The sequence below is a fragment of the Poecilia formosa genome, unplaced genomic scaffold (genome assembly GCF_000485575.1).
Source record: "Poecilia formosa unplaced genomic scaffold, Poecilia_formosa-5.1.2 Scaffold246, whole genome shotgun sequence".
NCBI classification, from domain to species: domain Eukaryota; kingdom Metazoa; phylum Chordata; class Actinopteri; order Cyprinodontiformes; family Poeciliidae; genus Poecilia; species Poecilia formosa.
This window is the reverse complement of record NW_006800185.1, coordinates 117,845-139,593: the sequence shown is the minus strand read 5'-3', so window position 1 is coordinate 139,593 and position 21,749 is coordinate 117,845. Positions and strand designations below refer to the sequence as shown.

Genomic DNA, 21,749 nt, shown 5'->3' with positions numbered 1-21,749 from the left:
CGTCACACAGGGGTCCTTCATGAACGACTGTCTCCACGTGAGTTTATCAACATGGTCGGCATGTAGCTCCATGCAGCCGTAAACCTTAAGATTACTAAGTGAAAAGAAATATCCAAGAGCTTTATTTAAGGTAATTTAAAATGTGCTGGTTTAATTTTATAATAGTTTGTGTTCGTCTGCTGACAGAGTGAATGCAGCCATTGATTTTTATCATTGTTGTGCTGATGATTATAGAAGTACGATGGCGACTATCCGCAAGAAAGTAGACAACCGGATTCGGGTCCAGATCGAGAATGGAGTCGCGCTCCAACACCGAACCCTGTTTGTGGTGGTGGGAGACCGAGGGAGAGATCAGGTATAAACCCGACACACCCGTAGAAACGACAGAGTTTATTTTCACAGCGTTAACACAAACCAACCTGCCTCTGATCCAGGTGGTGATCCTTCATCACATGCTGTCCAAAGCCGCCGTCAGAGCCCGACCGTCGGTCCTCTGGTGCTACAAAAAGGACCTTGGATTCAGCAGGTGTGTGTAAACAACACACACACATCCAGCTGCCATCGGTGACGAGCAGGTAGAGATTTGATTTGTCTTTCTGAAACAGCAACCGGAAGAAACGGATGAGACAGCTGCAGAAGAAGATCAAAACTGGAACATTGAATCTGAACCAGGACGATCCGTTTGAGCTCTTCGTCGCTGCAACCAACATCCGCTACTGTTACTACAACGAGACGCACAAGATCCTGGGAAACACGTACGGCATGTGTGTCCTACAGGTGAGTCTGCTTCTGCTCACAGGAGGACCATTTCTGGCTACTCTACCCATCCACGCACCGAAAAACAAGCATGTCTTCAATCAATCAAGTTTATTTGTACTGAACGTTTCAGCAACATGGCGGGTCAAAGTTCTTTAAAAACATAAAAAAAGCAAACAAACAAAGACATCATTCAGTCAACAGTTCTGAAAACCAATAACACACTATTGTTAAAATTATCAATACACATCAGATTGTTGATTAATTTTTCATTGATTGTCAGGGTTTCCCCCAATGTTTTATAAGCCTGGCAGGCCTCCAGGCTTTACTTGTGTCCCCACCAGGCTAAGCATTGCTTATTTACTTAAGTCTATGACGAGTGTTTCATCAAATTTAAGCTGAAGTAAAACTGTGGGAGTGAACTTACCGTAATAACCTGATATTGGCTGGAAAGCGCAATGTCTCCCCTTTCAGAGGAGAGCGCAAAGTGTTGGGAAATTACGGTACCGCAAATTTGGCTTCCCAAAATGTATCGTCACCGACACCTTCCTGCCCATAAGAGCTAAATTACTTTATTGATCCCAAAGAGGAAATTAATTACAGATGTAGTTGAATGTGTTTTAACTTTCCATGTTTAGTTTTTGTGTTTTTACTCGTCCTCCAGGATTTTGAAGCGCTCACTCCCAACCTGCTGGCGCGAACCATTGAGACGGTGGAAGGAGGTGGCATAGTGGTGATTCTCCTCAGGACGATGAACTCTCTGAAGCAGCTCTACACGATGACCATGGTAAGCCTTCAGCTTCTCCTGCTGTCAGTTCATCAGTTCAGTTCGGAGGAGAACAGTTCCCCTCTCCCTGCAGGACGTCCACTCCCGATACAGAACCGAGGCTCATCAGGATGTCGTTGGCAGATTTAACGAGAGGTCGGTGTTGCTTTTTTTAATTAAATTTATTCAATCAGTGGAACAAAATTGGAATATAAGTCCCTCTGTTTTCCTTTTAGATTCATTTTGTCGCTTTCTTCTTGTAAAAACTGCGTCGTTATCGACGACCAGCTCAACATCCTGCCGATCTCCAGCCACATGGCGAACATCAAGCCAGTTCCTCCCAAGACTCAGGTACCAAAACTGTTTGAAATCAACTTTGTTTTTGTTTTTCTCTTTTAGCAAAACTAAGATAAGTTGGGAATGAGTGGAATAAACCTAAACTGATAATTAAAGTAAATCAGATAAATATCCTGATGCAGACATATTTAGATTTCAAATTATCCCAGCAGTTATCGTGATAAATGATATTATTGTTGTTGTGAGACCATAATGCAAGGAAACATTTTCAAAAATCAATGAACTTTAAATTTTGATGAACATTTTAACACTGGAACTGGAAAACATTTTTAATGTGCAAAATAAATAAACAAAACGACAAATAAAATGAATTATGAAGCTTCTGTACACAAAATTATCCTTCATAAAAAGGTCTAGTTGAGACCAAAAGCACCAAACTGATGACCAGCAGAAAGAGAGAGAGAAAAGAAAAAAAAGATCATTATTGAGATTGTTTTAATTTGTTATGCGATTATTTGATTTTTTATTTTGGTAGGTCAAGACATATTTATTTGCTGCCCTGGTAAATGTGTAAAAAGCTTTGAAATAAATTCATTTACACTGAAAAAAAAGGTAGAAATCCCACTTAAATTTCCTTTAGAAAAGAAAAAGTCCCACAGCATCACAGATTCTCCACCGTACATAACAGTGAGTTGGGATTGTTCCTGCTCCCAACAGTCTCATTTAACCAAAGCTCACATGTCAGGTAAAGTTTGAAACCTAAAACATTTACAAACTGGGATGTTTTTGTGAGGCAAACGTGCAAAACCCTTAAATTTCTGCACGATAATTTAAACATTTGAGTAAGAAAAATCTGTATTCTTGCCCTTTTTTCTTTCATTTGTTCCATTTTTAGGCCCGAGCAGCTAAGCGCTGCGAAGGCCTATTGTAATCGCGCTGTTAATTTTCCTTGTTTTTTTTTTTCCCTTATTCCTTTATTATTTTCCTTTTTTGTTAATTGTGACCCAAGTTACAAAACGTTTGGACACCCATTCTCCAGGATTGATTTCTGTTGGATCAATCAGAAGTGGCTGGTCTTTTGTTGTTGAAATCTGACCTCTAGATTCCTCTATCAGAGTATTTGAAACGCTATAAATTTCACACACACTAAAGCAAAACAAAGGTCCAGTTTTCTGGTTAAGTCTGTCCTCACTGTCCAGGAGGACGGTTTGTCTCCTCGAGAGCAGGAGCTGAAGGAGCTGAAGGAGTCTCTGCAGGACACGCAGCCTGTCGGCGTGTTGGTGGACTGCTGCAGGACCATGGACCAGGTCGGCATCGATCACACGCTGCTTCACATTCACTGTTGTTAAACCCACTGGAAAATTCAGAGATGACGAATGCTGACGGGAGATTTGACGTCTTAGGGAAAGCGAAGAAGCTTAGAAAGTAGAAAAAAGTAGAAACTGATCAATTATTGTTGGAGCCGCTGATGGCTTTACCCAGGCGACACGACTTAAAAATAAAACTGTAGAAATGCAAAATATTACCAAGTATTTTTGATTTAGTTTCTAGTGCAAATATCTTAGCACACTTGAAATAAGAGAAACCAACTAAAAAGTAACTTTTCAGTGCGATATAAAGTAAATCGGTTTAAGTAAATAATTCCTTAATATTGATGGAAAAGTGCCTGTTCAATTGGCAGATTGTTTAACTTATAACATGACATTTTTCCCGTGTTACAAGTTAATTTATCTGCTAATAATAAGAACCTTTTCATCAGTATTAAGGAATTATTGACTTAAAACAAGCCTGTATGTCTTGTCAAAAAGTTACTTTTAAGTTGGTTTCTCTTATTTCAAGTGTGCTAAGATATTTGCACTAGAAACTAGCCCAAAAATATTTGGCAATATTTTGTGTTTTTGCAGTGAAATTATCAGATTTCTTTCATCTTTCATGACAGAGTTGATTTCTGATTTTAATCCATTTTTTAAAAATATTTTGTCCTTTTTTTGCTTTGTTTTCTTAAACAAAAAGAGGACAGAAAATATTAGGGCCAGCCTGAGAACTTTTGTTTTATTATGAGAAAACAAAAAAGATGCAATTTTAACTGAAAAAATGTCTTAAAGTTACAAGAAAAACTTTGTTTCAATCAGAAGAAAACTTAGTTATCAGAATATAATATGATCAGCCCAGTTTGTGTGGTTCTTTTCAGTGTAGTCAGTTGTTTGCTTGATGGCTTCAAAGTCCTGCTAATGTTAATAATTTGATAATTATCTGGAAAACTTATGCTAAAGTATTACTTCACAAGATGCTCAGCATTCCTCATTTTCATTGTTTGCATTGGAGTCTCATGAAATATGACTTTATTCTAATATTACGACTTCATTCTGGTATTTTTATTACTTTTTTTGTCTTGCAATCAAAATATATAAATCCCAGGCTGGACCTCATATTCCATCGTAGAGTTAATCTAAATTATAAGTCTAAAAATTGAAACTAAATATGTGATTGATTGATAAAATCTCGTCTATTGGACCTTCCAGCCCTGAGGTAACACATGTTCTGGTTCCTGCAGGCTAAGGCTGTGCTGAAGTTTATCGAGGCCGTTTCAGAGAAGACCCTGCGGAGCACCGTGGCTCTGACCGCCGCCCGAGGCCGAGGAAAGTCCGCCGCCATGGGGCTGGCGGTCGCAGGCGCCGTGGCGTTTGGGTACAGATCAAATTCCCCCCAAATATCCAACATTTTGCTGTTCACCATCTCTGACGCCTGCTTCTTTTAATTCAGCTACTCCAACATCTTCGTAACGTCGCCGAGTCCCGACAACCTTCACACCATGTTCGAGTTCATCTTCAAAGGCTTCGATGCGCTGCAGTATCAGGTAGGCGCCGCCCGCATCTTCCTGCCTGTGATTAATCAGAGAAGGTTAAAATGCTCAGCTTTAATCTGCAGGAGCATCTGGACTACGAAATCATCCAGTCGCTAAATCCTGAATTCAACAAAGCAGTGGTGCGAGTGAACGTCTTCAAAGAGCACCGACAGACCATCCAGGTAACGTTAAGCCACTTTAAACGGCTTAACGACCCGATATGATGATAAAAACTAAAGTATCCTCACTGTGACGTCCGTCAGTACATCCATCCCGGAGACGCGGTGAAACTGGGCCAAGCTGAGCTGCTGGTCATCGACGAGGCTGCGGCCATCCCGCTTCCTCTGGTTAAAAACCTCCTGGGGCCTTACCTGGTCTTCATGGCCTCCACCATCAACGGGTCAGACAGAACGCCGCCGCCGCCGCTCGCATAAAAATGATGCTAACGCATCAAAAGACAGACAGACTAAAAAATGTTGCAACAATAAATTCCCCTGGAACTTTAACACATTTTTTAACTTTACAGCCTCAAACCGAGATTTATTTTGTCTTTTATGGTTAAAAGTTGTTTTGTCTGGTTTTCAAACGGCTTTCACTGCAAAAAACACAAAATCTTACCAAGTATTTCTGCTCTAGTTTTTAGTGCAAATATCTTAGTTTAAGACAAAACTAACTTATAGGTAACCTTTCAGTAAGATATGTGAATCTGTTTCAGTTCTGTTTACATATTATTTCACTTATAATAATAACTTAATATTGATGAAAAACTTCTGCTTCCACTGAAAGATTATTTCACTAATAACATGAGAAAAATGTCTTGTTAGAAGCTCCTATATCCTGCTGTAAAGTTACTTATAAGTTAGTTTTGTTTTATTTTAAGTGAACTAAAATATTTGTCGTCTCTTTGTTGTCTACCAGCATCAATATTATAAATTTAAATTTTTGCTCGTTGTTTTTTTGTGAAATATCTCAAGTTTAGTCAGTTTGGGTGGGAAGGATTTTCAGGTCTTGTCACAGGTTCTCAACTGGACTTGGGTCTGGACTTTGACTAGGCCACATGGATTTCATTTTTATTTGAACCATTTCATGAAAGCTGCAGCTGTGTGTTTAGCGTTTCCTCCAGGTCTTCAGTCTTTTGCCACAGTTTTATAGATCATGTTGTTATTATTGGGTCCACCGACTGGTCGGCCTCCATGTCTTTGATTTTGGCCGATAGTTGCATGTGAAACATCTGTCAGTCTGCAGATGTCTAACAGCCTAATAACAGAAAGTCCTGCCTTTATAAAACACATGGCGATGGACTAAATTCATAAGAATTACGTATTTTATATTTACTACATAAGTTCCATAAAATTTCTCATGATGGGATTATAAGACGTATCGATCTTTTTTAAAGATTGGTAAGAAAACTGCTATCAGTGCAGCTGTAGGTTTTATTCTTCATCCCTTTTCTCATCGTCTTCCTGCATTTTGTTGCTTCTCCCACTTTGCAGCAGTTTGTGTTGAGCTAACATGGAGTCTTAATGAAATGCACAGAAGCTTCTGGCTGTTATCAACGTGCCACTGAGATCTGAAGTGTTTGTGCTTCCTCTGCAGCTACGAAGGCACCGGCCGCTCTCTTTCTCTCAAACTGATCCAGCAGCTGAGGCAGCAGAGCGCCGACAGTCAGCAGAACCGTTCTGCAGAGAACAGGAACACAAACACAGCGAGGCTGGCAGCAGGTTCTCCTTTATCCTCTCACTGCTCTCCTCCCTCCTCAAGCAGAGTTTAGTTTGACCGTCTCTTGTCGTCGTCTCTTGTCGTCGTCTCTTGTCGTCGTGTCTTGCTGTGCGCAGCTCGGACTCTACACGAGGTTTCTCTGCATGAGTCCATTCGGTACGGCGCAGGTGACGCCGTGGAGAAGTGGCTGAATGAGCTGCTGTGTCTGGACTGCCTCAACATTCCCAGACTCATTTCTGGCTGCCCGCTGCCACAGGTCTGCGACCTGTATCCTTCATTTTCAACCAATTCGTTTTAAATTTTAAAATATAATTTAAGCACCTTTTACATTTACTAACACTCCTCGGAAATAAAACGTATCGCAGTAACGATTTTCCACCGCAAAACGTTGAACATCTGCTAAAGAATTGCAAATATCAGAAATAATAGAAAGTCCTGCCTGATTTATCAGATGCATGGGCAGAACTTTATGATGCACTAAACTACCTCATCAGAATATTTATTTATATTGATCAGGCATTGATCAGAGGTGCATTGCTGCTGTTTGCTGCTGCAGAAGCCACTTATGTTGGGTTCTGGGTCACAATAACTTTGGGTTTTTCATTACAGTTTAGTTTATTTCGTCGTGACTTTTTGTCTGATTCGGTTAGTTTTAGTTTTTGTTAGTTTTTAAGATCACATCAATTCAAAAGGCTGAAATAGTTTCATAAACACAAAAATGAAGGCTATTATATCTATAATTTTAGTGTTTTAGTTTCAGTAATGCCCATGTAGTTTCAATTAGTTATAGTTTTTCACCAAAAGTGATAAAACAAAAGTGTTTTATCACTTTTAGTTGTTGTTATTTTGTTAGTTTTAGTAAATAATAACATCGTTGGTCGGGTTTGTAGCAGCAGCAGGGAAACACCTAAAACATGCAGGACAGTAGATCCAGAAGATCAGAGTAGAAAAACAAATAAAAAGTCATAATTTAAACCTTTAATGTTCTACGGATTATTTTACTTTGTGAATTTAGTGAAATGTTCCCCAGATGTTCCAGCATTTCTCCTCAGCGAACGCCGTTCAGGTATTACGTAAACAGAGACACGCTGTTCTGCTACCACAAGGCATCCGAGGCGTTTCTGCAGAGGCTGATGGCTCTCTACGTGGCGTCGCACTATAAGGTGACATTTCGCTCTGAAAATCAACACGTCGTCTTTTGTGTCCTTTTCTTTTTGCTGACCTGGTTTTTTCTGCCGCTGCAGAATTCCCCCAACGACCTGCAGCTGCTGTCGGACGCTCCGGCCCATCACCTCTTCTGCCTGCTCCCGCCCGTCCCGCCCACCCAGAACTCTCTCCCCGAAGTCCTCGCCGTCGTTCAGGTGGGACAGAGCAGCAGAATCCTTCACATGCCGATACAAAAACCCAAATTGGCACAGATGCACCCAGGAACTTGCTAGGGGGGAAAAAAAATTAAAGATGGCTGCCGTGGTCATCAAAAAAATGTTTATTTCTGCACTAAATTTGGCTGTATTCATCACAGATAATACTTTTGGTGTCAAATCACACATGAAATCATATTTACTGACTTTTTTTCAAGATGGCTGACATGGAAGTTAATCTTTGCACTAAAATTGGCAATTAAATTCATGTTTTTGGTGTCAAATTGTAGCCTAAATATGTTGAACCACAGAAATGAGATACAGCTTCCTTTTTCTGGTGGACATATTGCAAAAATAAAATAAAAATACAGCAGATGCTAATGCTAAACCACTGAACATGTTAAAAATACAGCAGATGCTAATGCTAAACCACTAAACATGTTAAAAATACAGCAGATGCTAATGCTAAGCCACTAAACATGTTAAAAATACAGCAGATGCTAATGCTAAGCCACTAAACATGTTAAAAATACAGCAGATGCTAATGCTAAACAACTAAACATGTTAAAAATACAGCAGATGCTAATGCTAAACTACTAAACACAAAGAATCAGCAGAAGATGACTAAACCGCGTTAAAAAAATCAACGCTAACCATGAAGATGACTTCAGGACACAAAATCCGCGTCACATCTTCATCTCCTTCCGGTTGGCAGCTTGTGACTCACAAACAGCAAAGACCTCAGTTTTAGTTTCAGCGTCTGATTTTGCTGCACATTATTACTTTAAAGTCGTATGAATGTGATGGACCTAAAATTCATCTAAGTCATTATGAAGTGGGTAACTTTGGAGAGAAAACAGATTCTTGTTTGTCTGGTTCTTAAGGTTTGTCTTGAAGGAGAAATTTCCAGGCAGTCCATCCTCAACAGTCTGTCCAGAGGGAAGAAGGCCTCAGGAGATCTGATCCCCTGGACTGTATCAGAACAGGTACACGCACACACACACACACACACACAAACACGCAGTTGTGTTTTCATCACTTGTAGGGACTTCACGTTGACTTCCATTCATTTCTACAGCCTAACCCTAAACTTAACCATCACAGGCCGAACCACTAACCCTAAACAATAATTTCCCTCATGGGGACCAAGAAAATGTCCCCACAAGGAGCAATGGTCCCCATAACCCCACATTGTAGACAGAAATAGGTTCCCATAAGGATATAAAACCTGGTACACACACACACACACACACCCAGTGAGTGTGTTTCTCTTGTCAGCTGATGACTTGTTCCTTTGTCCCAACACAGTTTCAGGACGCAGACTTTGGCAGCCTGTCTGGAGGCAGAGTGGTGCGCATCGCGGTCAATCCAGACTACCAAGGGGTGAGAGCCGCTGCAGACCTGCTCTGAGCTCTGAGTGTGTGTTCATAATTCATGGTGGTGAAAAGCTGCAGCTGCATCTGTCAGGCGCCTGACTTTTTTATAGCTGTGTTTTTTTGTTGTTGCTATAAATCAAAGTGAAGAGCAACCATCTACCTTCACACAGCAGGCAAATGCAACACAAATATGCTTCTGTGTTTTTTTCCCACTGCAAAATCATCAAATCTTACCAATTGTCTTTGGTCTAGTTTTAGTGCAAATATCTTGGCACACTTGAAACAAGACAAAACTAACTTACAAGTAACTTTTCAGCAAGAAATTGAGCTTATTTTACATTAATAATTCCTTAATATTGATGAAAAAGATCTAAACACACAGATTGTTTCACTTATAACATGGGAAAGTCTTTGTGAAACCTTTATATTTCCATTATCTAAACGCTGAGTCCTTCCTTTTTTAAACCAACTGACTGAAAGCCCTGGAACTCTGAGTGGGTTGCTAGGCAACGGGCTGGGCTGGGCTGCAGTTGCTAGGCAACCGTTTTAAGTAATTCTGACTTAACAATCTAAAGGTTTTTGAAACGGCTCGTTTACCAGACACCAAAAAACATGAACTTATTGCCAAAAAGTTACTGGATGTTTTTTTTTTTTTTTTTTTTCAAGCGCTGTTTTTAGAAGCAAATGCAGGTTTAAAAAAACGTCCAAAATGTGATTTTTTTTCTTCCTTTTTATAATAATTACTAAGCTGCGTCTGTCCGACAGATGGGCTACGGCTCCAGAGCTCTGCAGCAGCTGCAGATGTACTACGAGGGGAAGTTTCCCACCATGGACGAGAGCGTCCAACCAGCTCACACACAGATCGCCTCCGTCAGCAGCGAAGTCAGTAAATCGATTCCAGCCACAGTCTGACGGTTTCCCTTCATGTTCTGGTTAAAGGTGAATAAATGTTTTTTGTTTTTCAGGCGGTCAGCCTGCTGGAGGAGGTGGTGACTCCTCGGAAGGAGCTTCCTCCTCTGCTGCTGAAGCTCAGCGAGAGAAGAGCTGAGAGGCTGGACTATTTAGGAGTTTCCTACGGACTGACGGCGCAGCTGCTCAAGTGAGGGGAAAAACAACACAGTATCAGCGTCATAGGTTAAAAAAAACTAAAAAAAAGTAGTACATTTATGAGTAATTCTCAAACATTTTGAGATAAATCTCAGTAATTTTATAGAAAAACAAGGACATTTCTGAGTTTGAAATGTTGAACATTTCCTAGGGAAAAAAAATCTGAAATTTTGAGCTCAATCTCAAATTTCCTAGAAAATACTTGGAAATTTCTGAGTTTGAAAATATTTGTCTTTCGGAAATTTCAAAAATTGAAAGTTTTCAGACTCACATTAATCTAGAAAAATTTAAAAGTTTTTTTCTAGATTATTTTAGAGAATCTAAACATTTTTGGGCATACGTTTAGTCCTGTTTTTTCCTACCTGCAGTGGCTTCATCTACGAAAAACAAACAAACCCTGAAGCATATTTTCAGACTTAAATGTGTTAAACTGTTTGGTGTCTTGCAGGTTCTGGAAGAAAGCCGGTTACACTCCAGTCTATTTAAGGCAAACACCTGTAAGTGCTGATATCAGACGACTGTTTAGTGTTTGAGTTTTATTTCTGACATGTTCTGTTTGGCTCAGAACGAGCTGACAGGGGAGCATTCCTGCGTGATGCTGAAGGAGCTGAACACGGACGAGGCTTCGCAGCAGAGCTTGTGGCTCGCCGCCTTCTGGAAAGGTGAAAGTGGATTTGTTTGGTTTTCATGCATAGTTTTTTTTTAATGTTTATACGACTAATTAAGGCCAATCAAATCTGTGTGCAGAGGGTTGTTTACAGAAATAATAATGGACGCCTCCATCTATGGTTCCATTTTAAAGTTTGTTCAGCCATAGAAGTTGAAGGAAGCGAATAAAAAGAAAGCATGAAAAATAGAAACTTCCTTTTGTGGAGCACTGATTGCAACTTCTTTAGGGAAGAGAGGTGGGCTTGTGATGCACTTTAGTGATTCCTTTCATAAGTTCATAATCATAATTTCCAGCCATTGTTTACATCCTGATTTATCACATCTGGCTTTTTTCTGGTGCAGAATTGACGCGTTTCACATAAAAGAGCCGGATAAAATGAAACATGTCCGTTCAGACAGAAGACACTTTGAAAATAATCTGATATTCATCTGCATTAGTTTCACATATGCAAAAACACACAAAAAAGTATTTTTGGTCTAGTTTTTTGTGCAAATATTTTATTACAAGTTCCTACAAAGTTAAAAGTAACTTTGTAGGAACTTGTTCTTTTTGTAAATAATTCCTTAATATTAATGAAAAAGTTCTAGTTTATCTAGGCAGATAAATTTACTGACAACATGGGGAAATGTCTTATGAGCTAAATAATTTTTCATTAATATTAAGGATTTATTAACTTAAAACAAGCTCATGTCTTCCTGAAAAGTTACTTGTAAGTTAGTTTGTCTTACTTCAAGTTTACTAAGATATTTGTAAAAGAAACTAGAACATAGATCCTTGGTGAGATTTTGTGTTTTTGCAGTTTGGCACAAATCAGATTTTTTCTTTTGGGTGAACAGACGGCAACAGTGCCGTTCAGATCGCTGTGAAAAAAGTCGACTGAGTCGCATTTGGGTATTTTCCTATTGAGAGATCGCAGCCCTAAGCGGTGCGACCCGAAGAGCTGGTCTGATTCCCTCTGCGCTCCACCTGATCGTTCCCTCCTCCTGATCGTTCCCTCCTCCTGGTCGTTCCCTCCTCCTGGTCGTTCCCTCCTCCTGATCGTTCCCTCCTCCTGATCGTTCCCTCCTCCTGATCGTTCCCTCCTCCTGATCGTTCCCTCCTTGTTCCCTCCTTGTTCCCTCCTCCTGATCGTTCCCTCCTTGTTCCCTCCTTGTTCCCTCCTCCTGATCGTTCCCTCCTCCTGATCATTCCCTCCTTGTTCCCTCCACCTGATCGTTCCCTCCTCCTGATCGTTCCCTCCTTGTTCCCTCCTCCTGATCGTTCCCTCCTCCTGATCGTTCCCTCCTTGTTCCCTCCACCTGATCGTTCCCTCCTCCTGATCGTTCCCTCCTTGTTCCCTCCTGTTCCCTCCTCAGATTTCCGCCGACGCTTCCTGTCGCTGCTCTCCTACCAGTTCAGCAGCTTCCACCCCAGCCTGGCGCTCAGCATCCTGCAGAATAAGAAGCTGAAAGAGGAGGCCGCCTGTAAGACGTTTTTAAAAATAAAAAGTTAAATCTCGGGTTTCGGCTCCGGCTCGCCTGATTTGTGTAAATCTCCACCAGCTCTCAGCAGCGCCGAGCTGGCGGCCCACTTCACGCCGTACGACCTGAAGCGCCTGGAGCTGTACTCCAGGAGCATGGTGGACTACCACCTGGTCATGGACCTGATCCCCACTGTGGCGCGCATCTTCTTCCTCAAGCAGCTGGGTGACGTCTCCCTCTCGGCAGCGCAGTGTGTAGGTTCATCCTGACTTCAGCGGGTCTCGTTTGCGATGAACCGGATGCTGATTGGCTGACTCTTCCTGTCCAGGCGCTGCTGCTGGGAATCGGTCTGCAGCACAAACCCGTGGATCAGCTGGAGAAAGAAATCGAGCTGCCGAGCTCGCAGCTCATGGGGCTCTTTAACCGTCTCATCCGGAAATTCGTGCAGGTGAGTTTCTCCTGATTATTTTGTCAGATTTAAATAAAGATGTTGCACTAAAGCAACATGTTAACCTTTGACCCCGCTGCAGGTTTTCACCAGCATCCAGGAAAAGGCAATCGAAGCTGAAATGGTGGAAACTAAAGACGTCAGCATGGAGCCGACTGTCAGAAGCCTCAATGAAGATCTGGTATGAGAACTGAGTGATGCAAATGTTCGGGTTTTAAATTCACCAATTAGCGTTTATACAGCAAACACTACAGACCAACAAAAAGCTAAAAGGGTTGTTTATTTTACCTACAAAATAAACAACCGGATAATAGAACGAATAACAGCAACAAGGATAAGATAACCAAACAAACGAGGTTTATACTAATCTGGATACAACAAAAACAATGAACACGTGGTTTAGGATAAACTTTTACCTTTTTTCTCTGCAGTTGTTTTCTAATTTGAATTATTATTAAGTGAAAAAGAGCGAAAGTAAATAAATGTAAATGCGACAACAAAAACCGTGATCTTTTTATAAGGTTTTCCCATTTCCAATATTTAGAAATGAAATTAATGTTATTAATTGCCTAATTTTATATTATATTACTTATAATTCAATATGCTTATTCCTGTCATGTTTGCTGAATGATTAATTGTCCTGGTAATTACTGCGATAAACAATATTAACGTATTGATATTATTGGCATATTGATACAAATTTTCTCTGACAGACCAGTGAACTTTCTTTTTGTAAAAAACACTAAAACTGGAAGACATTTTAAATGTCCAAGATAAAACACAACCAAATACAATAAATAAAACAGGTTTTGATGTTTCTGTGAACAAAATTGTTCATCAAAAAATACTAAGATTGGAAATGATCTGGTTTATGTTAATTATGTGGATAATTGATTATTGTTAGTATGCTTATTTATTATTGTCTTTTTTATAACATTTTTAATTTACTTTTATGTGTCTTACTGTGTAAAGATTTTATAATTGGTGTTTAGATATTTTCAATAATATCTCCTGATTACAGATTTTTTCACATTTCTTGTGAATTTGTAACATTTTTTCACACAAAGCCAGTTGGATTATCAAGTTTTCTGGAGATATTAAGATGCTCCTTTATCATAAAACATTTAGTTTTTTAAGTAAATTCCTCATTTTAAACAGGAGATCATATCACACTGTTAGTTTGTGTCTGAAGCAGAAACTGACTGTCGTGTCTCCGGATTCATAGAGTGAAGCTGCCAAAGAGTTTGAGGAGCGGCACAAGAAGGATCTGGAGAAAGTGAAGGAAATGGAGCTAGAAGAGTGAGTGTTTGGGTCGACGCATCACTGGAACGAAAACTCGGTTTGCTGCGTTGCCAACGACTTCCTTTGTGTTTCCAGGTACAAGATCCGTGGAGACGATGAGGAGTGGGACCAGGTGCTGAAGAAAGCGGGGAGCACGGCGGTCGTCAGCATCAAAAGGTGCAGCATCGCCAGGAAAACGCCGCTGTCTGCTTGTTTTAGGGGCTCAGTGGTAATCGTGCTGCTTTTTCCCACAGCGACAAGAAGAGGAAATGGGAAGGAGAAAACGTTGTAACGAGCAACGGCGACGGGAAGCAGAGGAAGGAAATGAAACACGGAAAATTTAAGAAAAGCAAAGACAAACATGGAAAATTTGGAAAGAAGGCATAAAAACCTGCAGAGTCGGACTGCACACGATTCGTCTTTGGACTCATAGATGCATAAAAATTCATTTTTTATTTTATTTCTGCTCCTTATTGACTTCATTTCCACACTTTGCATGAGGAACCTGTACAACGCTGTAAAACAGCTAAAATAACACTTTGCCTCAATGTGTTAAACATTTTATATTTTACAGTTTTGTTTCGGATTTCAGCACACTGCAAAAAACTAAATCTTACCAAGTATTTTTGTTCGGGTTTCCAGTGCAAACAGCTTAGTTCACCTGAAATAAGACAAAACTTACAAGCAACTTTACAGCATATTTAGGAGCTTGTTTTAAGTTAATAATTTTTTAAAAAGTTGGAGTATTATGTATTTTCTGGCCACATAGTATCATTTTGTGACATAATCAAGTAATTAACTAATATGACTTTAAAAAATGTATTTAGTAATTTACCTCCTCCGTCTCTTTAAAAACTCCTGCTCTTTCTGAAGCTCCGCCTTCATTAAGTCATCACATCATGGCTCCTCTATTAACCTTTTAAGTATCTGCTATCAGCTCAGCAGTTCTGCCAGGTGTTTGCTAATTGCTGCTGGCTAGTCTGAAGGAGCCGAGCTGATTTTACATAATCCTGCCTCTTTAGGATCTGGTGCCACTGGCAGATTATGTCACTTATGGGAAAAATGTTTTGTTGTACGTGAAATAATCTGCCAGTAGAACTAGTACTTTATCTTGTTGAAAAGTTACTTGTAAGTTTTGTCTTATTTCAAGTTAACCAAGACGTTTGCACTTTAAACTAAACTAAAAATACTTGGTAAAATTTAGTTTTTGCAGTGTAAAATCTCTAAGCCTGCAGCTGGGCTCCCTGCAGCAACCCAGGCTTTAATTCAGTCCACTTCTGTCTGAGCTGCTGCTTCACTTCGTCTCCTGCGAAGATGCAGTCCACCGCGCGCTCCGACAGCGTCCACACCGCGTCGGGACGCAGACCGAAGGTGGACGCAGCCAGCTGATACTCCTGAGACAAGTCCGTACAGAAGACTCCCTTATCATCCGTCTGGAACGCAACAAAACCATCACTTTCTTAGCTGCGTCACAATTTAAAGCCATAGGAATGAATTTACTCAGATGGTTGAAATTAGGACTAAAGGCACATTTCACACTTTTAATAGTCACTTTTTTCCCCACCAAGTTTTTCTTTTATTCCAACAAGTAGGATAACAGTGGACCTTTCATTTAAAAAGGTGAGACCCTTTTTATGTTTTGGATCTACAAAGGTCTATAAATTCATTTCAACATAAACCTGACTACAATCCTGTTATAAAACATTGTTTTTTCTTTTTAACTCAGAATTCTTTTATGCATTTTAAACTAATTTTTGAGGCCAAACGTGTTTTTAACTGAGACATTTTGGCTCACACAGCAAAACATTTGGACACTACTGCTGTAAAATTTCAAAACAAGAAGGAAGTGGATATAAAAGGCATCTATCTATGAATAGTGCCACTAAATTAAAAATATATACTGTATTTTCCGGACTATAAAGCGCTCCTTACTGTAAGCCGCACCTACAAAAAAAAAACAAACTGGAAAGTATATATATATACATATATATATATATATATATATATATAAAAGCCGCTGATATATCCGCTGCTCTCAAGGACGCAGCTCTGCGTCATCAACATTGAACCATGGATTCGTTCACACCAAACTTACGTTCAACGGCCATCGATCTGGCAGTACAGATTGGTAGCCTTTAACGTAGAAGCTGGATCATATGAGTTTGAAAACATTTCTCCGTTGTACATGCAGCTAGCATGTGCTTCTTCTAAATGAAAATTAGTGCTTTCTTCTTTGATTTCCAATTTTGACTTCCAATGATTCAATTCCTGTTAAAGTGCCCCCTGGTGGTTGAAGAAAAATACACAGAAAAGCCGCACTGGGCTATTAGCCGCATGGTTCAATGGTTCAAAGTGTGGGGAAAAAAGTAGCGGCTTGTAGTCCGAAAAATACTGTAGTTTTATTGTAATTAGTTACTCCAAGAGGGGAAACTTACGCAAATGACACAGGGGTGACCCAGCTGGTACCAGTATCTTAAGTGGTGTTGGGAGTAACTCGGCACCGTTTGTCCTTTGACGTTTGACGTCAAGCAAATCTCTACAAGCAAACGAGGAAGAATGAAATCAGAATATTATCAGCTGAGAGTCGTTCTCTTGATCTCGGTTCAGTCTTACCCAGAGGAATCCTGCCTTTCACAGCTCGGTCTACGAGGGACTGAGAACCGCCCATCTCCGGATGCAGGAAGGTTCCGTGACCGATCCGGTCAGGAGGAAGGTTCAGCAGCAACTCGGACTCCTCCAGCTGGGAGGGAACCTGCAACCAGTTTGGTTCCAGTAACGGCTCTGTTGCACAACTAGTCCGAATAAATTAAATGATGAGACCTACTTCCGACATGTGCAGCGACAGCTTCAGCCCGGAGTTCCTGGCTCTCTGCAGAGCGGGAAGAAGACAGCGGCCGTCTCCCACCTTTAGACGAAAGCTTCATTAGCATGTGGATGCTAACAGAATCCAAAACACACACATGATGAAAACAAAGTAAATACGAAGGTTTATTATCTGACTAGGGATTACGGTGCACTTAACCTTTTTTTTTTTTTTTTACAAAATATCCAATTTAGGATTTTATTTTTATCTATTAAATACTGATGTATTTCAATCAATCAATCACTTTATTTTGGTACATTGTCCACATTAAACACAGGAAAGAACAAAAAAAAACTAAAGAAACCCTTAATTTACCAAGAGGATAGGCTGAAGCCAAGCTTATTCCTGCCTTCCCTTAGCCAAGGTTAGATGTAACATTTTTAATAACCAAAAGTTACATCATCTTCTTAACAACAAATTGTTATTTCCAAACAGTAAACATGGCTGTTGTTTCTGAAGCTTAGCACAAAAATAATACATCAATTATCTCATTGAACATTTGTCCTCACTCTGCAAACACACAAAATCTTACCAAGTGTTTTTATCTAGTTTCTGGTGCAAATATCACATGAATTAAGATAAAAGTAACTTACAAGTAACTTTTCTGTACTTTTTAGCTCGTTTTAAGTAAATAATTCCTTAAAACTATTTATAAAATACTACTTCTACTAGCAGATTATTTAACTTATAATAATACATCTTCTTATAACTTAGTTTTGTCTCATTTCAAGTGAGCTAAGACATTTTTACTAGAAACTTGAACAATAATACTTGGAGAGATTTTGTGTTTTTGCAAAGTTAACATTACACTGCAAAAACGCAAAGTCTAGTGCTTCACAAACCGTTGGGTCTCCGCTGAGGTCGATTCCCACCACCAAACCTCCAGACGACAACATGAACTCTTCAGCCAGCTTCACCGTCTCCATAGCAACCTCTGCGCCATTTCTGCGATCGATGGCCACCAAAAACCTGACAGATAAATGATGTTTAGTGTCAAAGCAGATCTGTTATTAACAATTAGGGCTGTAACTAACAATTATTTTAGTAATTGATTATTCTGGTGATTAATCAGATTCAAACAATTGCCACATTCTGCATTAACAACTTAAGCCTTTTTATACACTTTGAATTGCATTGTTGCTGAAAATGTGCTATATAAATAAAATGACCTTACCTTATATAATATTATTCATAAATTAAGAGACTCAAATAAATATTTTAAAATAAATAAAAAATAAACATTTTATTGGCTAAAAAGCCACAACATAGCACTCATTTAGTGAACACTTAATTATTTGTACAATTATTTGCGGAACATATTTCCAGACAAAGTGTTTTATCTTAAATACAAAATGTTTATTTTTTGTATAGATTTGGTTTAACTTCTGCTCTGACTGTTGATCTTTCCACAAATTAAATTTTTTGAGTCTGTGCTCAGATTAATCGCTTATATTGGAGAATTGATTATATTATATTATATTGGAGAATTACACTTACTAGATTAATTCACAATTACTTCAATAATCGATTTATTACAATTAATTGTTTCAGTCCTATTAATAATAACATGAAAGCGGTGAACATCTACCTGACGTCTATGTCCACTCCCTCGTTTTTACACTGCTGAATGGCTTCAATGACTGTCTCAATGTAACTCTTTTTTGTTAGTCCTGCAATAAAAAAACGCATCATAAACCAAAGTTAGATTCTAAGCAGTGAAACATTATGCCAAAGTTTCTGAATCCGTCTTTAAGATTTGCACCAGTGTGATTCTCTTCCCTCGGTGTGCTTCTGAGCTCAAGATATTTGACATTATCAGCTGCAAACTCTTTAATAACATCTGTCGCCACCTTGATTAAAAATAAAAAAAATCTGTGAGTGGAAATCTGGAAAATGTATTTTAAATAAAAGTTGTTTTACTGAAGATCCGTGCTCACCATCAGGATGTCCTCCTCTGTGTCCACCAGTTTGTGGATTACTTTGAAGACCTCAAAACATCTGCAAACATGGAAGTAAAAGGTAGAAAACTGATGTTGTAGAATGAGATAATGAATAACAATTTTACACGACTTTAGATTCTCAACGTCACAAAAAACAGGTATTATAGCATATAACCCATGATCAAACCAAACTAACCTTGATCATAATGATTATAATCAGCACATATTTACCCCAGCAAGCAGTGCAGCCCCTTTTATCAGAGATAAAATAATTTTTTAATCAATCAAGTGTGAGATCTGTTATATTAACCTCCTGTTGTGGTTAGTGTGTATGCAGTATAAGGGCCAGTGTAGAGAAGAACAAAAGGAGGAGCAAATTTTCACCAAAAAACTGTGAATGTTTTTAGTTAATCTCAGAGATTTTCTAGAAAAAAACATGAAAATTCATGAGCTCCAAACGTAAAAAATGTCAAGTAAAAAAATAGAAATGTTGAGATTAATCTCAGAAATTTTCCAGAAAAAAAGCTTGAAAATATTTAATCTCAAATCTTATTAATTAATTTTGAGATTAAAATTACAAATTTTCTAGAAAAGAGCCTGGACGTTTCCTGGGCTTGTAAAGTCGAATATTTTCGACTTTTGGAAATTTTCTGTGTTTCAAAAGTTAAAAATGTGAGACTTTCGGATTTCAGAAATGTCCAAGTTTTTTCTACAAGCTTTCCTTTCTGAGAATAATTTCGAGATTTCTGATTCCTTTTTTCACGCAAATGTTTGACTTTTCGAGTCCGAGTTTTTCTCGCAAATTTTCGACTTTCTGAGCCCGGAGAATTCCCAAATTTTTCTAGAAAATTCCTTACTCGTCCAGCGTCCTCCGCTGGCCTTTTCCGATGGCCGTCATGCTGTGTTCAATGTTGAGGTGCGGTTTCCGCCGGATGAGCTTCTCCATGGTCTGGACGCTCACCGATCCGTTCAGGTGAGCATGAAGCTCCTGTTCACACATCAAAACGCTGATGTTAGCGTTTTAAAAGCAAATAACACACTCCTGCTGTTTTTCCTCATCAGCTCCTCCCAAAACATTTTTCTTCTTCTTCTCGTAAAACACAACAACATTACAGAGTTTCCTTACCACTTTCGGTAGATCCTTATAAAACTCAGCGTTATCGTCCATCCTCACAGTAAAATCACAGCCGGTGTCTCAGTCTCCAACTATTCCTGTCGATATTTTCAGTGCACGTTTTCGCGATGCACCTCGTGCAACAAAGAAATCCTTCCCTCATTCCGCAGCTCAGTTCCGGGTCCCTCAGCGAATCCCCTCCATTTTTTTTATTCGTCCTTTCGGAAATCATTAACTCTGTTTAAGAAAACTATATTAAATAAAATGTAATGTAATAATATTCTGCATAGTTGCAGAAAATAAAGTCTCACGATTAAATGCTTCTAGCTTAACAGAAGTAGAGAAAATGTAGTTCATGTTTCTGTTTTATCTCCTTACTGTAATACTTTGCTTCATTTTTTAAGACTTTATTTCATTCACATTGTTTTGCCCTCAAACTGAAGATTATAACCTGTGGTTCCTCCATTAGTATGTCAGCTTTAGGTGATAAGGTTTCTCCTTTGCTTTCATGATATATTAGGGAGATAAATACTTTGTACTCTGAAAAACTTAGCGGAAGCTTTTATTTTAATATTTTAACATAAACAGTATTGATATTTACTGCAGTAGCACTACATGTCTTTTTCTTCCTACTTCCCTTTTTATTTTTGATGTTTGTGTTCACCGTTATCGTGTGTAAATTTAGTTTCCTCTTTATTTTTGGTAGGTGTTCACTGCCAACATCATCAGTGTTTGTGTTTGTTTCCTGCCCTGTCGATTCCTGGTGGGTTGAGGCAGATGGCTGCTCATATTAACCCTCTTTCTGGATGTTTCTTCCTGGTAAATATGAATTGTTCCTCTTCACTGTCGCCCTGTGCTTGCTCAGAATCAGGGAGATTGCGCTGAAGTGAAAATAAAATGTAATTGTTTGATTTCTTATGACATATACAACTTTTTGCTTATTGTCTTTGTCTTATCTGCTGACTTTGACTGTGTGGTACTATAACAGTTTTGAATAAGATTTATATGCAACTGTTTTGGACTGAACAGTATTACAATTAGTTGGATTAAAGTGAATGAATTCAGGTCAGTTTTTGAAGGAAAAATAAAAGAAAAATGAAAACAGATAAGTAAATGAATAACTATGCTGTTTACATAAATACACTGACTTTCTCTAAGTTGGAACAAGTTTGTCCTTTTTTTTGTATCAAAGTTTTTGCATCATAATCAATTATTTTACCGCAGCTGACTTTCCCAGAGGAGGCTTCATTGTTGGTGCTAAATGTCTGTCGAAAAACAGAACAGCCAGAGTTGGGTAGTAATTAGTTACATTTACTTGAGTACCTTGTTTTGAAAACAGTGAACCTTTAGAAGTATTTTTACTTTTACTTGATTAATTTTATTATAGAGCATCTCTACTTTTACTTGAGTAAAATTTCTACCGACTGAATGAAAAACAAACATATTTTAACCAAAAATTCACCAGAAACAGATGCACACCTGCAGTTTTTGTTAAAGTTTCATCAGTTTTTTTTATTGAGAGAAACTGATTTTAAAAATAATTAATTTAGCTTGATTTAGTTATTTTTTGTTACTTATAAAAATTAATGTCATTTTGGTTTTTAAAATACCACAATTTCCACTTAACTGTATATTTTGGTCCGTCTGATGATGTCATTTTAAAATATTAAACAATTCATAATTTGATCAGTGACTCACTACTTTTTACCAAATACTTTTTACTTTTACTTGAGTAAAAATATGCTG

General features: G+C 38.8%; 2 protein-coding genes across 3 annotated transcripts; one reads left to right on the top strand and one right to left on the bottom strand.

The window, feature by feature from the left end:
• The first annotated feature begins 19 nt into the window (after positions 1-19).
• Positions 20-14,657, top strand: nat10 (N-acetyltransferase 10). Of its 2 annotated transcripts, XM_007569792.2 has the most exons (29): positions 20-130; positions 235-355; positions 435-526; positions 606-777; positions 1,421-1,543; positions 1,617-1,678; positions 1,759-1,873; positions 3,019-3,126; positions 4,374-4,507; positions 4,583-4,676; positions 4,748-4,846; positions 4,928-5,064; positions 6,261-6,385; positions 6,500-6,650; positions 7,450-7,546; positions 7,628-7,744; positions 8,629-8,730; positions 9,053-9,127; positions 9,886-10,002; positions 10,086-10,219; positions 10,676-10,724; positions 10,793-10,889; positions 12,253-12,360; positions 12,439-12,611; positions 12,686-12,805; positions 12,888-12,986; positions 14,031-14,104; positions 14,183-14,263; positions 14,341-14,473. In XM_007569792.2, exons 2-29 carry the CDS (start codon positions 242-244, stop codon positions 14,471-14,473), a joined length of 3,102 nt encoding a protein of 1,033 aa, XP_007569854.1. In that variant the 5' UTR covers positions 20-130; positions 235-241. The 2 variants fall into 2 exon arrangements, with proteins under 2 accessions (XP_007569854.1, XP_016536058.1); XM_016680572.1 differs by lacking the exon at positions 20-130 and having other exon boundaries at positions 242-355; positions 14,341-14,657.
• Positions 14,658-15,231: 574 nt separating this feature from the next.
• Positions 15,232-20,149, bottom strand: mapda (N6-Methyl-AMP deaminase). Its single transcript, XM_007569791.2, has 10 exons — positions 20,016-20,149; positions 19,747-19,877; positions 18,887-18,947; positions 18,712-18,799; positions 18,538-18,619; positions 17,792-17,918; positions 16,911-16,991; positions 16,700-16,838; positions 16,522-16,622; positions 15,232-15,519 (listed from the first exon to the last, which is right to left on the bottom strand). The coding sequence occupies exons 1-10, from the start codon at positions 20,055-20,057 to the stop codon at positions 15,310-15,312; spliced, it is 1,062 nt and encodes a 353-aa protein (XP_007569853.1). The 5' UTR covers positions 20,058-20,149; the 3' UTR covers positions 15,232-15,309.
• Between the last annotated feature and the right edge of the window lie 1,600 nt (positions 20,150-21,749).